General features: G+C 43.8%; 1 protein-coding gene across 1 annotated transcript in view; it reads left to right on the forward strand.

The window, feature by feature from the left end:
• The window catches only part of Fry (FRY microtubule binding protein), a 233,684-nt gene that overhangs the window by 81,489 nt on the left and 130,849 nt on the right, over positions 1-21,346 (forward strand). Inside the window, exons 4-12 of the mRNA XM_029477821.1 lie at positions 538-634; positions 3,271-3,352; positions 4,934-5,024; positions 5,232-5,311; positions 5,427-5,507; positions 12,424-12,592; positions 16,894-16,986; positions 17,085-17,183; positions 19,216-19,317. Of these exons, the coding sequence (XP_029333681.1) occupies positions 538-634; positions 3,271-3,352; positions 4,934-5,024; positions 5,232-5,311; positions 5,427-5,507; positions 12,424-12,592; positions 16,894-16,986; positions 17,085-17,183; positions 19,216-19,317 (894 nt within the window). The remainder of the gene's footprint in view (positions 1-537; positions 635-3,270; positions 3,353-4,933; positions 5,025-5,231; positions 5,312-5,426; positions 5,508-12,423; positions 12,593-16,893; positions 16,987-17,084; positions 17,184-19,215; positions 19,318-21,346) is intronic.

Genomic DNA, 21,346 nt, shown 5'->3' on the forward strand with positions numbered 1-21,346 from the left:
CTCTCTCTCTCCCTCTCTCTCTCTCTCTTTCCCTCTCTTTCTCTCTCATGCCTGTTACACTCTTACCCCTGTCTTTCCTCATGCATCAAAATGAGAATTGTGTGAGACCCTGGGCTCTCTGACATTCCTGGAAGAGCCCCAGCAAATGCCATGGAGCTCCCTGGTCTGCAGCAGAGAGGGCATTTGCAGCATCCTGTCTGTCCCTGGCGACTGGCTCCTCTTGGAAACACAAGGGGCCTTATTTATATATCTGTCAACACAGACTATACTGGCCCCAGGTCACCATATTGCTTCTTCTTTCCTCTATAGTCTCCCCTCCCTAGGTCTATACTCAAGATCAGGTCACTGCAGGCCCAGTAACTCCATCAGATATTTTAATATTAGCCTGTTACCCAGGTAACCTGGAGTGCTTAGCAAACCATGGTAGAAGGGCACTCAGCTGCAGGCAGGGAGTCTTGCGGCTGGCTATCTCTCTGTATTTCAGAGAGAGGGTTCAAACGTAGAGGTTAAATTCATGTCTGTGACTTCTGCTGCCAGATGTGCACTCTGTGGTCCGTCTTCCCTGTGGGTTTGAGAAGTGGAATTTACTACCGCAGGAGCCGTTTGGCAGCTGACTACATTCTTACGGGATCAAGTTAGTGCATGACCCCAGATATTAGGAAAACATTGAAGTCCGGAAGTTTGAAATGAAGGTATGGTACCTAGCTAGGCAGAGAAAGAAACAACTTATGGATATGAAGAAGGCTTAATATGACTTTTAAAAAAATGAAACGCCGGAAGGATGGCTGAGCTTTGAAATTAAATACTGCTCTTGCAGAGGACCTGGGCTCCATCCCCAGACCCACATCAGGCATCTCATAGCCACCTATGTCCCGGCTCTTTGGGTATCAGATTTCGCTTTACCTCTTTGAGTCCCTGCACTCAGATGCACACACATAAATACATACATACATACATGTAATTAAATATAAGATCAATCTTGAAAAAGAAAAAAAAAAGAGGCTGCCTTGAAACTAGTTCTATTTCTCCACAGGAATTGATTGTACTTTTTGTCTAAATGCCTTTAAGCAGAGTAACCTGAAATTTGCTACTAAAAATCAGACACCTGCCACTGCTCTCCAGGGGCCTAGCCTTTGTTTTTCTTGATAATCCTGATACTATGTTTAAAGTTTTCTTTTTGAAATTTAAGTCCTGTAATTTTATCAAATACATTTCTTTAGGGTGTGTAAGTTTTCTAAAACGCTTGAGTTTCTGCGACAGTCGATCATATCGATCACTTTGTTTGAGAAGGTGATAGATAACTTTTTCACACTGAGTACGTTGTAGTTGAAGGAATTAGAAACAAAAACAAAAACAAACAAACAAACAAACAAAAAACCCAGAGCCTCACTCTCTAGCCGGGGTAGCCTGGTGTGCCTGGTAGACCTTTTCCTGCTTCCTAAGTATTGGGATTACAGACGTGGGCTTGCAGGAAACACCTGATGACACAGTATACATGCTATAACAGACGTCGCTTTGAACAATGTGTTCATTGATCTTAGTAGAGTCCCAACGCTGTACAGAGTCACCACTACCTAAGTCCGTTGTTTTTTGACTCCAAAAAGAGAGCCCGTTCCCATTACCAGTCTGCCTTTAATCTTTTCCTTTGTTTAGTTTTTTTTTTTTTTTTAATTTTTACTTTGTATATATAAGTATGTATTTGCCTGCAATGTATGGATGTGCACCACATGCATGCAGTGCCCATGGAGGCCAGAAGAGGGCGACAGATCCCCTGAACCTGAACTTACAGGTGGTGGTGAGCCACCATGTGGATGCTGGGAACCCAGGTCCTCTGCGAGAGCAGCCAGTGCTCCTAACTGCTGAGCTATCTCTCCAGCCCCTTTAGCAGTCTCTCTTCAAGAATAACTTTTTAATATATTCAAATTTGACAGCAGATTTTTTTCCACTGGATGTCTGAAAATGGTTTGCAGTAAATTCGTGCAATCACTTCCTCCCATCAGACACATTGGCTCGTGAGTGGGAGAAGAGACTCCCCTGGGAATAACTCTCCACAGGGACCCAGCCGCCATTTGTAAGAATTGAACCAAATGAGTTTGGTCTTTTTTTTTTTCTTTGCCCTGTCAGAATTCAGTTACTAAAACTAGATTCTTGATGAATTGAAAATGCAAGGTTTGTTGTTGGTTTGTGGTGGTTGTTGTTGTTGTTGTTCCTGTTTTGTTATTGTTTTTTATTTGGATTTGTTTATTTGTTTCTGAGTTTGGTTTTTAATCACTGTTGGTCCTTTGCAGGTCAGTTTTGAGGTCAAATGTCCACAGAATTAGAGCAGTAGAATTTATCTCAGTAGTGTTTTAGCTATATGTCAACATTTAAAATAAGAGTATGTAGCCAGGCACCTTTGGTGCACGCCTTTAATCTCAGCACTTGGTGGGGGGGGGGGGGTGGATTTCTGGGGGGGGGGGGGGGGCAGCCTGATCTACAGAGCAAGTTCCTTGACAGCCAGGGTTACACAGAGAAACCCTGAGAGAGAGAATGAGAATATGAATATCTATGTCTGAAGAGTCCCAAGAGTATGGCATAGCTAGGCTGTGACTGAAATGGTAACTTGAGGGAGAGGCCTAAGCGAGGGAAAACTGTCGAGTGGAGGAATTGTCCCCGGGTCATGGATCACAGTAGCAGCATCTTCCCTGTCAAAAGTATTTGTCAGATGCCTCTGGCTCCTGTCACTTGGACCTCCACTAGGCAGTCAAATTGAATCACTATTGGAAAAGTATGTACCTTTTTGTTGTTGTTGTTTTGAGACAGGGTTTCTCTGTGTAGCCCTGGCTGTCCTGGAACTCACTCTGTAGACCAAGCTGACCTCAGAAATCCGCCTGCCTCTGCCTCCCAAGTACTGAGATTGAAGGCATGCGCCACCATGCCCGGCAAGTATGTATCTTTTATCTGAAGTTATAATTTGCCATATTAAATAAAATTAGGGTTTAAAATGTTTAATTTTATTTTTTGATTTTTCCCAGCCAGAAATTACCCCTTTCTCACGGTTCTCTGGGCACTTTGGGAAACAGTTCTAAGTTTTATTATTATTATTATTATTATTATTATTATCATCATCATCATCACTGGGTAGAGGCGAGGGGGCGAGGGAGGTGGTCCAGCATGCGTGTATGTGTAAACTGTCTTACTCAGAGGCCACAGGTCAGCTTTGGGGAGTCACCTCCACCTCGGGTTCCAGGAATGGAGCTTGGGGTGTCGCCTTCTCTGGCTGCTTTAAAGGACCTTTACCAAGCGGCGCTACTGCTGCTGTCTTGAGAGCCTTCATGCTCTTGCTTCAAACCTCCTTTTTCTGTCTCGTGAGGTGCGTGCTGGAGTCTCGACTGGGAAGGCTCTCTTTTTGAATACAGATTTGTTCATTTTCTAGCACCGAGCTCAGGTGGGTCTCAAATGACCTTGGATGGATTTGTTTACACTCTTCCTCCTGCCTTGCTGCTCAGAAATGATCTGACATGATTTCCCTTGGAAAAGCAAAACCAAAGCTTCCCTTCTTAACCTCACCAACCTACCGGATGTGACTTCATACAATAACAGGGACTTCCAGAAGTTCGTGTGTGCGTGCATGGGCTGTGCCTTGGTGTGTGTGTGTGTGTGTGTGTGTGTGTGTGTGTGTGTGTGCATGTGTATGTATGCATGTGTATATCTGTGTACATGTACGTGTACGTGTCTGAAATCCCATCTTGTTTTCCTCTTACTCCTCATTCCTAGACACAAAACAAAAGCATTTCATGCTTTAAATTCCTTTGGCTTATTCTGAAAATACCTTCCAAGAGAGTGTGTATCCTGTTAGTCTCAACAAGTATGGACCCTCTATATGTTTAGGAGATTACACTAAGTACTATAGATGCCTGACCACTTCAAACCTTCATTCAAATAAAGTTGACCATCTCTCTTGAAAAAAAAAATCCCCAAACTGAAATGCTCCAAAATAAATAAATAAATCAACGTCTGATGTGACAGGAAGGTCAAAAGTAGATGACCCCACGGCTGATCTCACACCACAGATGCAGGTGACACAGCGAGCAGTATGCTCGACCCATGCTAATCACCATCAGAAAGTATTCACGAGACATAAGGAATTTCGTGCTTAGATTTGGATCTCATCCCCAAGATGTTACGTGCACAAATACTCCAAAGTGAAAAGACATCCGGCACGCTGGCCCCCAGCATTTCAGAGAAGAGACACTCAATCTGTATCATTAGCATTTCGCTCTCATCATTAGGAAAGGTAGAAGAGGCATAATTTAAGTCAGGACATTTCCACACCACGGCCATCGCACCCACTGAGGGTCAAGGTCAGTACCCAGCAGAAAGCAGGCATGGAGATGCACATTTCCTTTGGCATGCCTTTACTCCACTTTACCCTTCCTTCCTTCCTTCCTTCCTTCCTTCCTTCCTTCCTTCCTTCCTTCCTTCCTTCCATTCCTGTCATATCACTTCCTCTGTCGATGCTTCCACCTTCTCGTTACCCAGGATCCCTTGTGAAATCTGTTAATTACATCGCTACCTTAAGTCCCAAGACCCTTTGAACACACACCCCCACCCTGGAAGCTCTGTCTCACATATGAATCTTATTTTATCAACAGTCGCATTCCTGGGCTGCAGGGGGACTATAGGAAAGTTCACAGAATGAGGTTCTGCACCCACAGATGGCTATATGGTTGGCATTTTTTAAAAGTCAAATATTCTGGCAGTATTTGCCCATTGAGCCATAATGAAAGCAGCAACCTTCCTGTGCGGTAACACATGATCTGGTCATGGCACGGTGGTCCAGGGTAACACATGATCTTGTCAGAGCAGGGTGGTCCAGGGTGGGGGCTGGGAGCAGTCTTCTGATGAGATGGTCCACTTCACCCTAAAAGTACCTTTGTTTTAACCTTCACAGTGATGAACAGCAGCGAGACTATTTAATGGAGAGACGGGACCTTGCCATTGATTTCATCTTTTCTTTAGTGTTAATAGAAGTCTTGAAACAGGTGAGTGATTCATTTACTATCACTTTCTATTTACACTTTGTAAGACTGACTACGTTTTAAAAGTCTGAATGTATGGCTTATGAATTACTGGGCAATGTGGACCCTGTTTATTGATTACAATAGGTCATGTGTCATTGTTGGAGTGACTGTTATAGACAGGCTGTTTAATAATCTCCTCCAAATTCAATGTCATCTTTTTTTTTCCAGATACCCCTTCATCCTGTAATTGACAGCTTAATACACGATATTATTAACTTGGCTTTCAAGCACTTTAAATACAAAGAAGGGTAAGGCGATTTTCCTCCTTAGAATATTGACAACATTGAACGCTAACTTCTAGTTTAGTTCATTGATCTTTTCCGGGCACCAGACCCCTAACTTGTCTGCTTCTGTCCCACTCAGGTACCTGGGTCCCAACACTGGCAATATGCACATTGTGGCTGATCTGTATGCTGAGGTCATCGGAGTGCTGGCCCAAGCCAAGTGAGTGAGCGCCGGCGCCCTTGAGCCTCTAACTTACAGAAGCCTCTAACTTACAGAAGCCTCTAACTTATATGTTAGAGTGTGTGCATGTGCAGAGTGTGAAGCCAACTAGAACCTCCCTCAAAACAGGTCCAAACTGCCTCTTCCATCTTGGCAGTTGGGCCAGATCCTACCATATCCCTTCATTTCAGGCCACTGTTTCTAAGAAAGAAAAAAGAAAATGTGTGTGACCAAATTACTTTCTCTCTTCTCAAATATTCCAAAGACATCTTTTAGTTTAGTTTTGTTTTGTTTTTCAATCCGCCAGGACCAGATAGTTACTTACAGGCTCTCACTCGTAAGTGGGAAAATTCCATTCTACAATGTCCCTTTCACTACAGACCTTGCTTAATTCAACTGAGCTAAAAATGTCCCAGACATTGTCATGGAAACAAGTCAGGGGGGAAATTCTCCTTGCTAAATTTATCTGGCCCTGTGATACTTAGCAGGCTAGAACAGTGCCATGTTAGACTGTGAGCACTGATAAACTCATTCCAGACAGGGTCACACCCTACCTGCCAGGCTTCATTCCATTCAACCCAAAGGCAATCCAGTCAAGAGCCTGAATGGCTAGATCAGGTACAAGGAACTAAGGACATGGTGGGAATTCAGGCCAAGGAAACAGCTTATGGCGAATGATGCCCCAGTCCCTGTGAAGTGCAGTCGGGGGGTGGGGGTGGGAGGGAGAGGAAGAGGGAGCGTTTTCCTAATACAGCAACTTCACCTAAGCCAGGTAAAACCATAAGACCATAGAAAGTAGAGTCACCCCCCAACATGGCTTGCGTTGAGTTTTCCTTCTCTCTGATCCATCTTTTCAGCAAAGGAGTTGTCTGCTTTCTCACACAGGAAAACCTCAACATTAGAAAATGGAAGTGGGACTGTCTGGAGGGCAAGGTACTGACATCAGGGAGAAATATCAAGGTGAATGACAGAAAGTCACAGAGGAGCACCAGATGAAGGCTACACTAAATGACAGGGGCTGGAGAGCTGGTCAGAGGTACAGAGAAGCTGAGTTCAGTTCCCAGCACAAGGTAGCTCACAACCACTTGTAACTCCAGTTCCAGGGGATCTTACGCCCTCTCCTGGCTACCTCAGGCACTGCAGGCCATTGTGCTTGGGTCTCAAATATACTTAAAAAAAAAAAAAATCTATTATGATCTTGTGGTTCCTGAGTCACTAGGGAAAGGAGGAATGATGTATTTTAGAAATAGTTTCATTTAATTGAGTAGTGAATATTTTTGCATTAAACTGAATAAAGCTGCAATTATCTGGTCCTTAGTTCATGCATACTTAGAAATGATCTTGAAAAGAAGAGATCAATATGTATATTTGCTGACTCATCAGACTATGAGAAATCTCAGTATATTTGTAATTATACTAGTAAAGTTCTCTCATGTTATCACATGGAAAGTTTGGTATGTTAAAATAACAAAAAATAAATGTTTGTACTTCTCTTAGTTTTTATGAATAATGCATACTACTGCATATTGTCAAATGGCGGTCCTTAGCTAGGCAGGCTCCAAACAAGTTGAGAAACAATGTCATGCCAAGTGTGTTAGCTCAAGCCATCACCCCAAATCTCAGGTTACTGGAGCAGAAGGATTGCTGCCTGACACAGAGAAACCCTGTCTCAAAAAGCCAAAAGAAAAGGAGGGAGGGAGTCACGAAGGGAGGGAGGGAGGGAGAGAGAGAGAGAGAGAGAGAGAGAGAGAGAGAGAAGAGAAGAAAATAAAAAGAGAGAAGAGAAAAAAGGAAAGAAAAGAAAAGAAAAGAAAAGAAAAGAAAAGAAAAGCAATACCTCTTGGGCTGGAGGGATGGCTCAGAGGTTAAGAGCACTAGCTGCTCTTCAGAGGTCCTGAGTTCAATTCCCAGCAACCACATGGTGGCTCACAGCCATTTGTAATGGGATCTGATGCCCTCTTCTGCTGTATCTGGAATGTATTCATATATATAAGATAAATAAATAAATCTTTTTTAAAAAAAAGAAATACCTCAAATTATAAGACGTTCATTTCATTAGCAAATTCCTTAATTGCTATCATTCAAGGTTAGGCTGTTGGTTGGTTGTTGATTGGTTGGTTTCTCATCTTTATTCATGTTTTTCTTTTCTTTCTTTTTTTCCTAATGTGTATGGATGTTTTGCCCTCGTGTGTGTGTGTGTGCTCCATGTGTGTGCAGTACATGAGGAGGCCAGAAGAGGGTGCCAAATCCCCTAAAACTGAAGTTACAGGTGGCTGTGGGTGCTAGGAATTGAACCCAGGTTCTCTGTAAGAACAGCCGGTGCTCCTAACCACTAAGTAATTTCTGCAGGCCCCTTTATGTGAGTTTCATAGAATACCACAAATTCAGTCATTGTTTAATTATTGTATATGCTAAATATAGCACCAAATGAAATATTAGAGGAAAAGCCATAGATAATCTTCTTTCTCTAAAAAAAAAAAAAAACAAAAAAGGAGACCATTATAAAAGAAATTAGACTTTAACTGGAAATAGATCTGCAGGTTGGTTGTATCCTAAAATAACATGTTTGTGTCATGTGGAACTTTTCACAGTTAAAAAAAATAGTTGCATCTATTTTTAAATGAAAAAGTAAAATTTTAGCCACTGCCTCATTGTATTGACGTACTGAGTTACATAAGCAGCCTACCTTTTTCTACCTCTCCTTGTTAGCTGTGCATTAAGAGTAAAAGAATAGATGTTTAACTGCAGGCCTTTTCTATGAGAAGTGCCTGTATTCAACGGGAGAAATGAATTGATATTAATTACACATTCTGACCGTGTTCACTCTGAGACGCTTCTCAGTGCTGTCCTCCGAGTGGGTGCACAAGGGTGTGTGGGGCTTCTGCGTAACCACCTCCACATCAGGACTTCCCACTCCTAAGCAATTAATGTGCTCAGCATCGCTACTGAGTACCTACTGTGTGCCTGCTCTTGTGGAGCCTGCACCTAGCTCAGAGGTGTCAGACAATAAGCATTAAAGGAGAGAACTGTAACACATTCAAGTTAAGAATCTTTCTGCCTGCCCTCCCTAGCCCCTGTTTCTCTTCCTCTTTCTCTTTCCTACCTCCTTTGCTTGCTTCCTTCCTTGTTTCCTTCCTTGCTTGCTTCCTTGCTTCTTTTCCTTTGGGAGTGGAAATTGACCCCAGGATCTTTCATATGTTAGACCAGTGACCACCTTTGGACCTAGGTCCTTAAGCATGCTGAGAAACACTGTTTTGCAGATGCATATCCCATCCATCTTCTTGTTATGTTTCCTTACAGGCTATTTCTTTTGACACAGGATCACTCTAGGTTTCCCAGGCTGGCCTGGAACTCTCGGTATCCCTGGCAGACTGCAAGCCTTAAACCTCCCAATTCTGCCTCAGTTTCCCGAGTCGCTGGGGCTTAATGACCTGTACCACAGGCCAGGATGCCACACAGATAACTGTATGTTCATCCACGTGATGTTTGTTTTAGTCGTTGAGGAAAGTGACTTGGTCTGTCGGGTCAGTTCCCTTTCAAGCTGTAGGCATTAGCTGGTGAGGCAGTTGCCCACTTGATAGGTCAGGATGCTGTAACAAAGGCAACAGACCTGAGAAAGCTTTACTGACAGACATTTATTTCTTCAGAGGTCCAGGCATCAAGTTCAAGGTGCTAGCAGGGCTGATTCCCCTGTGGAGAAGTAGCCCTTCATTGTAGCTTTACCTGTCTGTGCTGTGTTCCAATTATCTTGTCTTTAAAACATCCCCAGGCATATTGAGTGAGGGCCCATGCCAGACAACCCGTCTTCCCATACTTCTTCAAGGGCCATTTCCTAGAATAGTCACATTCACTCTGTGTATGTCTCGGGGGTACGAGGGAGAGGCATTAGCAACCCAAATAGTAAATCTAGGCAGGGGCTAGAAGATATCTTTTCAGTGAGTTTTCAGACCTTGCCCACATAGGGAACAAACATATTTAAACAATCCTGGATTCAGCCTTAGTGTGTCTCATAGGATTAAGAGGATGAAAGTCTGAGTCAGCCATGGCCTTCAGACATCAGCTCCATCATTGATCAGCTGTCCGGTTTTATTAGGTTTTGAAGCCTTGATGTTTGAGAAGGATGCCCCTTCATGGGACTGCCCTGAGGATTAAAGAGCTACTGTGTGTGGTTGAAGTGCCTCCTAGATATCTGTTGTCTCTATGGTCATCTTTGCCATCTTAACATATATGTGTGTGTGTGGTATATATATTTATATGTAGTGTACTGCACACATATGAAATAGAAAAGAATGGTATCATTGGAATTTAGGATTTAATTTTAAAACGTTCAGGAGTACAATTCTCAGTTTCCACTCAAATGAGCGTTACCTGACACCAAATTGAGCTTTCTAAATGTAATACAATTTACATTTTAATCTTTACGAGTATCTTCATCTGAAAGGCAAAACCACAACTTTACAATCCCTGTGTTAATTTATATAAAATGATATACAACCAATATTTCCTCCCTTATTTCCCAAGTATTCAGGAAATGTTAGAGACAGAAAGATGGGCCAGTTTGAAATGTTGTCCAGGAAGTGGGAAATGCCACTGCAATCAGGAGTGAGCCCTTAGCGAGTCACCAGCCCGCTGGAGAATACCTCACCCAAATGCATTTACATTTCCGTGCGCACATTAACACCTCTGCTCAGCTGTCTTTCTAAAAAGAATGCAGCACACATCAGAAACCCTATAAAATGTAAGGTTTAGTAAGCCGTGACTAGGGGTACAGGCCCATCCTATGTCTGCAAGCAGAGTGTCCCTGCACCCTCCTCTGTGTCCTGTCACTTGTCCTGTGATTTCTACCTCAAGGGCAACAGTTGCTCTGGACTCCTCAGATCTGGGTAGTTCCCATTCAGCTTTCATGATCACAGTTGCCCTTCCTAAGTTCAGTTTGCTATATTCCCTCGCCTCCTATATTATGGAAATTGTTAGTTCCGACCCAGGGTTCCTACCCCGCTTTTGATCATTTAGTCCCTGGATAAAAACCACACACAGCCTTTATAGTTACAATAATCCTTAAGCAGCACAAGAGCTGGCCTGATACCTACCTCCATGCTGTTAGACTCTACTGCCCTATCGATAACCCCAAGTCATTACTCACTATGTTTCATCTGGGCTGCTCTTAACTCCAATTGGCCAGCCCTCAGCACCATGTTTTCTTTATTCCTAACCCATGGTGGATTCTCCTTCTCCTGCACCTTCTTCTTCCTCGTGTTCCCTCTCTGGCCCCCAAGCCCATGAAACCTAAACCCCACCTATGTCTCTTCTGCCCGGCTATTAGCTGTTGGCATCTTTATTTACCAATCAGAAATAACTTGGGGTCAGGGCCACTTAGTGTCTTACTGTGCGGACTCTCTTATCTCTGGGGCACCAGTCTTGGGGCCCAACGTTAGCATTAGGATACAAGCAGCATCAAGCCAACTCTTTACACTCCCAGCCTTGAGATTGAATCATTTATTATTATTTACTAAAACCTTATTATAAAGAACCCCCAAATAAAAAACTCCATGGGCCAACATTAACCATACTCAGAGTCTTTGCATCTCAATAAACTCCTTACGATGTGGCCCTACGGAACTTTGCATTGGATCTTATATTTCCAGATATGTTTTCTGCACTTATTTACCACCAAAACCTGAAAATCTACGACAGAGTTAGAACTAGAAAAGCAATTAGCTTTAGGGCTTTTTTGTTTGTATGTTTGTTTGAGACAGAGACTCTCTGTGTAGCCCCAGCTGCCCAGGAGTCACTATGTAGACCAGACTAGCCATCAACCTGCCTCTGCCTCCCAAGTGCTGGAATTAAAATCATGTACAACCATACCTGGCCCAAGCAATTAGCTTTATATCCTTGATTGAAATTTCAAAAAATGATGTTACAGGTGTAGTTGGTATTAGTCTGCTTTTTCAACAATACAGAGAAGTTGAAAGTAGGCACTGTAGCTTTTGTATCTGTGTTCAATCACCAGTTCAAACTCTAGACGCCCGTACTACACATAGTAGATAGGTCGTTCTTATTTATTTATTTATTATTGTTGTTGTTGCTGTGGTACCAGGGAGCCGGACTTTGCCATGCTGAGCCAGTGCTGTTTGACTGAGTTGCATCCCCAGTAGCTTCTTCTTTGAACTAGTTTTATATGTAGCCCAAGCTAGACTCAAGCTAATGGTCCCTCTCCTCTGCCTCTGCCTCTGCCTCTGCCTCTGCCTCTGCCTCCTCTCCCTCTGCCTCTGCCTCCTCTCCCTCTGCCTCTGCCTCTGCCTCTCCCTCTCCCTCTGCCGTCTCAGGCATGTGCCAGCCCTTCACCTTCTTCTCTCAGATATAATTTCAATTTTCCCATTACTGGACTTTTCCTTCCACTTAAAAATATATATTTTTCCATAATCATTAACCTAAAATTATACAAGAACAACAGAAAACTTCAGCAATGGAAATTAGGGTATTTTAGTCATTATTTGAGATACAGATCCAAAAATTATTTGTGGTCACTGTCAGAAATAGCTGACCCCATGAGCTGCACCCAGATGCTCGCTGTCAGACACTCTGGGCCCTAGGGACCTGCAAGTATTTTGGTGGCCTGAGAAAATGGACGGGTGTGTGTTTGTCTGTTTGGCATGCTCAGGTTAAGATCTAAACCATCATGAGAGGATCTAAACAGAAACGTAGCTCAGTCTGAAAAAGATAGTGAGCATCCCATTAAACAAAGGAGGGAAAGGGGCCAGCTGGACTCCATCAGAAGCCGGGGGTTGAGTCCTCGTGATCCAACAGCCATTGTATTTCACCGTCACTGTGCCCAGCCACCTTTAGATGCTGAACACCCTCATGATAGTGACTTTCTTACCTGTTTTTACTCAGTAAGTCTTTTATGTTTTCTCAGGTTCCCTGCTGTCAAGAAGAAGTTCATGGCAGAGCTGAAGGAGCTACGGCACAAAGAGCAGAGCCCCTATGTGGTACAAAGCATCATCAGCTTGATAATGGGGATGAAATTCTTCCGAATTAAGATGTACCCCGTGGAGGACTTCGAGGCATCCCTTCAGTTCATGCAGGTGAAGCACCCGCATGGGAGTCACACATGTTTCTCTCATGACATTCCTTCCAGCAGAAGACTGCAGCTAGAATGTAGAAAACCCACACAGGCAGTGCCCAACATGGGAAGGGTCAGCAGCCAGCGCTCAGACTTTTCAAAGCTGTGGCACAACACACACTCAATAGAAAGCTTATTTCACATTATAGAAGATGTTCACAGTACCAAGGGTTGGATCTAGAGCCTCGTTCACACTAAAAAAAAAAACTCTACCAACACTTAAAAAAAAAAAAGATTTAGTACACTGTAGCTGTCTTAAGACACACCAGAAGAGGGCATCGGATCCCATTACAAATGGTTGTGAGCTACCATGGGGTTGCTGGGAANTGAACTCAGGACCTCTGGAAGAGCAGTCAGNNCTCTTAACNNCNGNGCCATCTCTCCAGCCCCNCCCCAACNCTTTTTTTTTTTTTTTTTTGGTTTTTTTCGAGACAGGGTTTCTCTGTATAGCCCTGGCTGTCCTGGAACTCACTTTGTAGACCAGGCTGGCCTCGAACTCAGAAATCTGTCTGCCTCTGCCTCCCGAGTGCTAGGATTAAAGGTGTACGCCACCACGCCCGGCTCCAACACTTTTTATAAAGTTTTTATTGTGTAACTGCATCTCTCGTGGTTGACCAAGTTTGTCTCAAACTTGCAACCCTCCTGTGTGAGACCCCCAGCTCACATTTTGTATTTGAGTCTTGTGCCGGCATGATGTAGTCTAAGCTGCTTAAGATACTGGGCCATGTCAGTAATGGTAACTTCCGGGCCAGCCATACAGCCAGCAAGGAGACCAGGGACTCTTCCGTGCCCTGCCGTTGTGGAAAGTTGGGGGTCATAAATGAGAGTTCCCTTTGTGACACTTTCTACTTAGATTGAATTTATTGGGGCCATTAAGTCAAAGAGTGTCTGCAACTTAACTATACATATACATACACATGGATACGCACACACACACACACACATATCACTTTGTGATTAAATCTTAGCTGATAGTGGCCATTGAGGCAGCAGCAGCTCAGGGTGGGCCATTGTGGCATTCACAAGCATAAGAACTTCCATAAAGGGAGATATCTGTCTGCTCTGTACTATGGAAGGGCGTTTTAACATCACCGACCTCTGAGATCTCAGCCTCCACTGAGTTGAAGGGAAATTGCTGTCTGAAGGGATTTCTCTAATGCTGCTGTAACTGAGGTTGGTCTTGATCCTACTCAAGAGTTGAGAAGTATGAACTAGGAATACAGGCTGTATGGCTTCGTAATTCCAATGGCCACAGTCAGAAAGGGACTACAGCTGTGGGTGAGGACAGGGAGAAGCTGGACTTCCGCACTGCCAGTGTGGGTAGCAAGTAGTGTGTTGGAACACAGTACAGCCGGCCTTCCTGTCAGAAATAAGTTCAGGGTTGCAAGAGACCACCACTTCAGTAGACACGTCCAGAACTTGATCAAGAGGGTGTGCTCCAAAGAGCAAGCACACTGACAGGAAGTGCACTGGGCTTTTATTCTAACACAGACGGTGGTTCGGTCTTTTCTCCAGTGGCTGGGGTCTGACATCACAGTCTTTTTAGACAGTTTTAAAAGACTCAGCAAAGGAAATGAAGAGGGAAGAGGGCAGCCGCTTCAATCCTTTACATTCTGAGAGTATGGCAGGACCTGTGGGTAAACAAAGGTTTATGGGGGGAGGGGGTGGGTATTGAAGCATTTGCATACAAGATGGAGATGTTAATTTGTTGCAAACACGAGTTTCATAGTGTAGAATAGAAAAGAGAATATTTATTACACTCCAATGGCTAAACCTGAAATTACCAATTGTTCTAGTAGACCCACTCCTCTTCTTACACCAAAGCAAGTGAAAATACAGTCCACACAAAGGCTTGAAGTATTTTTAATAGTAGCCGAAAGTTGAAAGAAGTTTAAATATCTCTCAACTTGTAAATGGATTTTAAAAAATGGTATTTCCATGCAACATGGTAGTAATTTCACTTAATGAGTTCCAGCTATCTGTTGCAAAATAGATAACTCTTAAAACATCATGCCAAATAAAAGAAGCTAGTGTTAATCCTAAAGATGGGAGGGGAAAACCGCTGACCCAAATCATTGTGGCCACATTAATTAAAACAAGCAATTACTTAAAGCAAGCCTTTTGTGTACCCAGGCTGCCTTGCCCTGAGGTGGGATTCAAGAGGTCGGCATTGAACATGAGGAAGACAAGATTTTTATAGCTCAGGGTTAAGGGTCTTCCAAATGGGGGATTTGATGGGCAAGGGCTACAGGAGCAAAACAAGTTAGCTGTAAGGCTCTCCTGAAAGGAAGACATGATGGCAAGGTGGTTGCCACAGGTAGTCATAACAAAGATAGGGTTGCAAGATGGTTATAGTAACCTTTTGAAACAAAGATATGGTTACTGTTTCCTCAAACAGGCAGTGCAGACCGTTTGTAGTTAAGGTTACAGGTGGATATAGCCCAATCCTTGAGAAACAGATTTAATCATAAGTAGGATGAACCCATGTCATTATGTAAGAAGCCATTCATGGCCAAGAAAGAGACCGGCTGGTTCATCACTAGAGACAAAAGGCTGCCAAGAGATCCGAATCCCTTTCATGTAGTGTTCACAGTGAGCAAATCTGCAACAGAATGTATCCTAGAGGCCGGGCGTGGTGGCACACGCCTTTAATCCCAGCACTCGGGAGGCAGAGGCAGGCGGNTTTCTGAGTTCGAGGCCAGCCTGGTCTACAAAGTGAGTGCCAGGACAGCCAGGGCTACACAGAGAAACCCTGTCTCGAAAAAAAAAAAAGAATGTATCCTAGAGTAACCCTGTTGCCTAGGTTGAGGACCAGAGTGGATACTGAGATTGAGAGAGACTGCCAAACTGTCAGAGTTCCCAGGGCGGGGGAGGAGGAGTGAGATGTGTCACTAAAAAGCTGGAGGTTGGTCATAGAATGGGAGCGCAACTGTAACCATAGAATAAGACTAGGAAGTAAACACTTTAAAGAAGGGAGTTGCATGGGTGCGTGAAACAAATCTCAGTAAAGCTGATCCATGGGGCGGGGGGCGGGGGTGGTGCCTCAATCTTTCTGGGGTTGAATTCCTTTAGCACCTCCCTGACTCCAGCCTCTGTTGCCTTGACTGTAAATGGTGATGTCACTAGCCTTAGGGAGCAGCTCTCAGGTGCCTGTCAACTATTATCTTACTCCACTCTGAGTTAACAATGCACGTATCCACCAGGCTGCAGGTGCACACTCTTAGGCCCAGCACTTGGGAGGCAGAGGTGGATGAACCTCTGAGTTCAGCCTGGTCTCCAGAGCAAGTTCCAGGACAGCCAGGGCTAAACCTGTCTTGGGGGAGGAAAAAAATCAAATCCAAAAATAATACACATATCTATGTGTGTGAATGTCCACTTGGGAAATGACTTACCTACCTGTGCAGAATAACGCAGGAAAGGGGGCCAGGATCCTGAGAGCCAGAGGCTCCATTCTATAGCCAGTTGGTCTCAGGGACTTCATAGGCTCGGGTCATTCAGCCTAGGATGAGATTTGGTACAATGATACACTGAAGACCTTAGGAATTTTTTTTTCTTTTTGCTAGTATTGCTAATAGTGCTTGAAAATGGAAGGGTAAGAGTTGATGTAGACATAAACAGCATAATTGAAGACAGCACCTGGAAGTCACTAATGTAAGGCCAACCTTTCTCCAGAACTAGTCTCCAGGCAACCAAAACGACACTTTCGAGCAGGCAGTAGCTTTGTAGGCAGAGAGAGTGGTTAAGTGTTCCAGAGGCCTCCTTACCTGAAGGGAAGCCTTCCAGACTTGCTTAAGGAATGATGGGTGAAATAAACACACCTAGAATGTCAGGCTCTGAGCATAAACACTTCTGTGGGAAAAAGGCTGTCCTGAAGTTAGACCTGACAGGAGTTTACTGCTGTCTTTAGGGATTTCTGATTGGCCCGATCAGTGGCCCAGGACCCCACAGAGGGTGAAGGAAGCCATAGAAATGTGATCAGAATGAATGAATGAATGTATGAATGACTGAACCAACCAACACATGACTTGAACCTGGGTATGACTGTTAGTCATTTCAGGACAAAAAGCAAACAAGTCTTGGAAAGGGCCTCTGATTCTCTCAAGCAGTTAGACCCCCCCCACATGAATCCTTGAAGATCGTGGCTTTTAATAGATCTCAGAATGTGCTGTGTCTGTGTACAGTATAATTGGGTTTATTTAAGTGCATGCTCACATGTATTTCAATGTCTGTTTCCTCCCTGAGCTCTCTCGTTCTGCTTTCTAGGAATGTGCGCATTACTTTCTGGAGGTCAAAGACAAAGACATCAAGCACGCCTTGGCTGGGCTCTTTGTAGAAATCCTTGTCCCGGTGGCTGCTGTGAGTTGTATTTTTGTTTCTAACAACTTCTTCAACCTGGACGGCACACCCAACAGTTTCCTGACTGGAATATTCTCACAAGTCTCTCTCTACTGTAGGCTGTCAAAAATGAAGTCAACGTCCCCTGCCTCAGGAACTTTGTGGAGAGCCTGTATGACACGACGTTGGAACTCTCCTCTCGGAAAAAGCATTCCTTGGTTAGTAACTGTGGGAGAAGCTGATTGCTGTCCTAAGTGGAGAGCCTGGAGCACCTCGGGAGAAGCCGACTTGAGAATGAGAAGTATCCACACATGGGAGAATTGTCTCAGCCTCACCTACCTCAGAGCTTGTGTTTAGCACAGGCCCATGAATAACTGTGATAAATGGAGATTATCCCACACCCCCTCAGAGGAATTTTCTACTCTAGTGGATTCAGCTGTTTATTTAGAGATTGGCTAAACTGAGTTTCTGTTTGAATTTCTGAGAAGTTTTTCAAATCTAAAGGCTAAAGTTTATAATAACGGTTTCTCGACTCTGTCCCAGGAATGAGCCTGTGCTGGCTAATTCCTATCTTGATGCTCAGAATCAAAACTGAGCTCAGAAGGAGCAAGAGATGACCCACAGGCAGGAGTCTCTGGAGGCTGGTATTTAATTCTTGAGAAGGCAATCTAAAGTCTTTCAAGTTGCTGCTTGGTGAATGAACATCTGGTTGATAAATTGGCAGTAGTGTGCCAGCTATAGTCATGAGAATGTAATGGAGTCGATAGTTCAGTAGCCAGCTACAGACCTGGCCTATGTTAGTCTCCAAGGCCTGAGCATTCCTGTCAGGGTCTGAGCCAGCACCCGGTTGTTCAGCTGGTAGTAGTGCCAACTTTGCTCATTTGCCTATACCCTATGATCAAATCGCTTGCATTTATTGGCTAGCATCAGAGATGCCGTGAGTGGGCAGAGTACTTCAGAATCCTCTAAGACTAAGTTCATGTCAAGAACGATGCTGAATTTGAAGTGTGGACCACAGGAGCTCATCCATCAGTCATTGTTTTTTTCTAGTTCAAGGGAATAGGTGTGTTTCCCTTTAAATCTCCCCTAGCCCTCGAGGTGTGTGCTACCTGGCTAAGGAAAATGATGGTGAGCTGTGTGTTCGTGTTCTTTGGATGGCTGCCTGTTGCTATCTTTGCCGTCTTTCCAGTTGCTGTGGCAGAGGGGCCTAGTTAGACAGGAAAAGCACAGTAGCACCTCTGTTTATTCTGTCATGAACAAATTCCTGCCGCGCTTACATTTGTCTTGGTAGTGTTTATAGCAGGACCATAAGCGCTCTTTCTGGAATCCCCCTTAATTACAGGAAGATTTCAGGAAAAGGTAAATATATATAAATATATTTACTTTCTTCTGCATATAAATGTACACACACACACACACACACACACACACACCTGCTGCTAAGACAAAGACAGACTACTAGGTATTTTTGAGTGAGAAGGCCAATAACATTTTCAAACTGAGTGTGCCCTCATGGCTGTCCTAGCTTCTCTGTTCCTGTGGTAAAACACTCACCAAGAGCAGAAGAGGAGAAAGAACCATTTATTTAGCTTACAAGTTATAATCCATTATGGAGAGAAGTCAAGGCAGGCTCTGGAGGCATTAACTGAGGCAGAGACCATGGAGGAATGCTGCTTACTGACTTGCTCCCCCGAGCTTGCTCACGCAACTGCTTTTTTTATATAGCCCAGGACCCATCTGTCTAGGGATGGCATCGCCCACAGTGGGCTGTGTTAATTAATGATCAAGACAATGTCCCATGAACACACCCACAGACCAGTCTGATGGAGGCAGTTCCTCGGTTAGCTTCCTCTTCCCAAGTGACTCTAGTTTGTGTTAAATTGACAGGAAAAAAAAAAAACTGGCATAATAGTGGTTTTATTTCTGTGGTGGTTGAGAGCATAATCTAAACTTCTAAGTTTGCTTTGAGAGTTTGTAAGTGAAAACGAAGTTAGTCAATCAGCTTTCTGTATCATTGGACCTGAAACAGACATCTTACTGTATGTATAATACTAGCCAGAGTTCTAGATGATTCTATGCAGTCATCATCAGGAAGGGCCCATGAGTTCTTGTGTTTGTACAGCGTGCATTGCATTTATGTGAGGCCACGTGGCCACAGAGGACGTGCTGAAGCTTTGGGCGCAGTGAATGTGTGTTTCCTGGTCTGTTGAGCTGCCAGTCACCCTGCAGCCTCCGCTCCTGTCTCCTCAGGCCTTATACCCACTGGTGACCTGTCTCCTCTGTGTCAGTCAGAAGCAGCTGTTCCTCAACAGGTGGCATGTTTTCCTCAACAACTGCTTGTCCAACCTTAAGGTCAGTATTTGTCAACTCGAATTAAAACCACCGTATTTATGTATGTATCTTGGTATATAATTGTCGTCTCGTGCACCTAAGTGATAGGAAATGAAATGATCATTTTACTTAGCTGATCTGGACATGTGAAATTATCTCAGATACCCTGTGACACCTCTGTCCCTTTTGGTCGAGGTAGATATTTTGGAAACAGAAGCTCTGTTCTGTGGAAGAATTGCTCTGGCAGAGGGCATTGCCTCCTGCCATTCTTGCTTGTGATCTGTGTACTAAACACTTACTGCTCTTCAGGTGGAGAGCACAGGTGTTGGGAGATAAGATGCGTAAAGCCACAGCCCCTAGGACCAAGGAGCTATAATAAATAGTTATAATAATTGGCTTTGAAATTGACTTTGAATCAAATAGGAACATTCTTTCAATTTTAGTGACTACACAGGACAGCTAGATGAGAACCCTCTATAACATGAGAACAGATTCTCCTGGTGTGTTGATGCTTGCCAATAATCCAAACCCTGGAGAAGCTGAGGCAGGGGGATCACAAAGTTGAGGCTAAACTGAACTAGATAGCAAGACCTTTTTTATTTTCAAAAAAAGGAAACCAGGGGCTGGAAAGATGGCTCAGTAGTTGAGAGTGTTAGCTGTTCTTCTTAGGATCCAGGTTCAATTCCCAGCATCCCCATGGTGACTCACAAATGTCTGTCACAGTTGTGACAACTCTAGGTTCAGGAGATCTGATGCCCTCTTCTGGCCTCTGTGGATGCCTGACACATAGGTGGTGCATAGATGCACATGGAGGCAAGATACTTAGGCACATAAACTAAAATAAGTGAATCTAAATAAGTGAATCTTTATAAATTATTTTTAAAAATAAAGCAGAAAAGTGCAAATCAAGAGAATTTGTCACAAATTCCAAAGCTGTGGCTCAGCTTCTATCACTGGCTCAATGTTTGATACTTTTAATTAAAAAATAATAATAACTAAAATTTCTTGCATATGCTTATACATGTTGCCTCATTTTGTGTATATGTATGTTTCCCCCCAAGACATTTTAATTTAGAGAAGTAGTTCAGATTAATTATGTTATTTTGTTATTTACTGTAATTATATAATAATGTACATGGGCCTGATCTCAGCGCTATGTCCTGGCTCTAAGAGCTGATTATGAAATCCAAGATTACAATCATTCATTTCCTTCAAGTTGGCAGTGAAATCTAATAGTTGCTGGTAGAGAATGACACTCTCAGGGACGGGCAAACTGAAATGCCTTTCAGGGTCAGCGGTGGTTACACAGTGTCCACTCCCCGGCATGGGCTGCATCAGCTAAAGGCCTCTGTACTACTTTCCCTATTTGAGGAAACTCAGTGTCTCAGTCAGGGTTTCTATTCCTGCACAAACATCATGACCAAAAGCAAGTTAGGGAGGAAAGGGTTTATTCAGCTTACACCTCCACATTATTGTTCATCACTAAAGGAAGTCAGGACTAGAACTCAAGCAGGTCAGGAAGCAGGAGCTGATGCAGAAGCCATGGAGGGATGTTACTTACTGGCTTGCTTGCCCTGGCTTGCTCAGCCTGCTCTCTTATAGAACCCAGGACTACCAGCCCAGGGATGGCACCACCCACAATGGACCCTTCCCCTCTTGATCACTAATTGAGAAAATGCTTTACAGCTGGATCTCATGGAGGCATTTCCTCAAGGGAGGCTCCTTTCTCTGTGATAACTCCAGCTGTGTCAATTCAACACAAAACCAGCCAGTATATTCAGTTACTAATTCTAATATTTACAGTGTATCTTTTAAGATGTAAAGTGGCCATTTTGTTCAAAACTAACACAGAATAGTTAGCTTTTGTCATCAGGACATAAGTGAGAGTGGTGTAGGAAGAGCGAACTTCAGCTAAGGAATTGACCTCATCAGGTTGGCCTATGGGCAAGTCTGTGGAATCGTCTTGATTAATGACGGATTGGGGAGGGTGAGCCCATGGTGGGCAGTGCCACCCCTGGGCAGATGGCCCTAGGTCCTATAAGAAAGTAGG

The sequence above is a fragment of the Mus caroli genome, chromosome 5 (genome assembly GCF_900094665.2).
Source record: "Mus caroli chromosome 5, CAROLI_EIJ_v1.1, whole genome shotgun sequence".
Classification (NCBI taxonomy): Eukaryota; Metazoa; Chordata; class Mammalia; order Rodentia; family Muridae; genus Mus; species Mus caroli.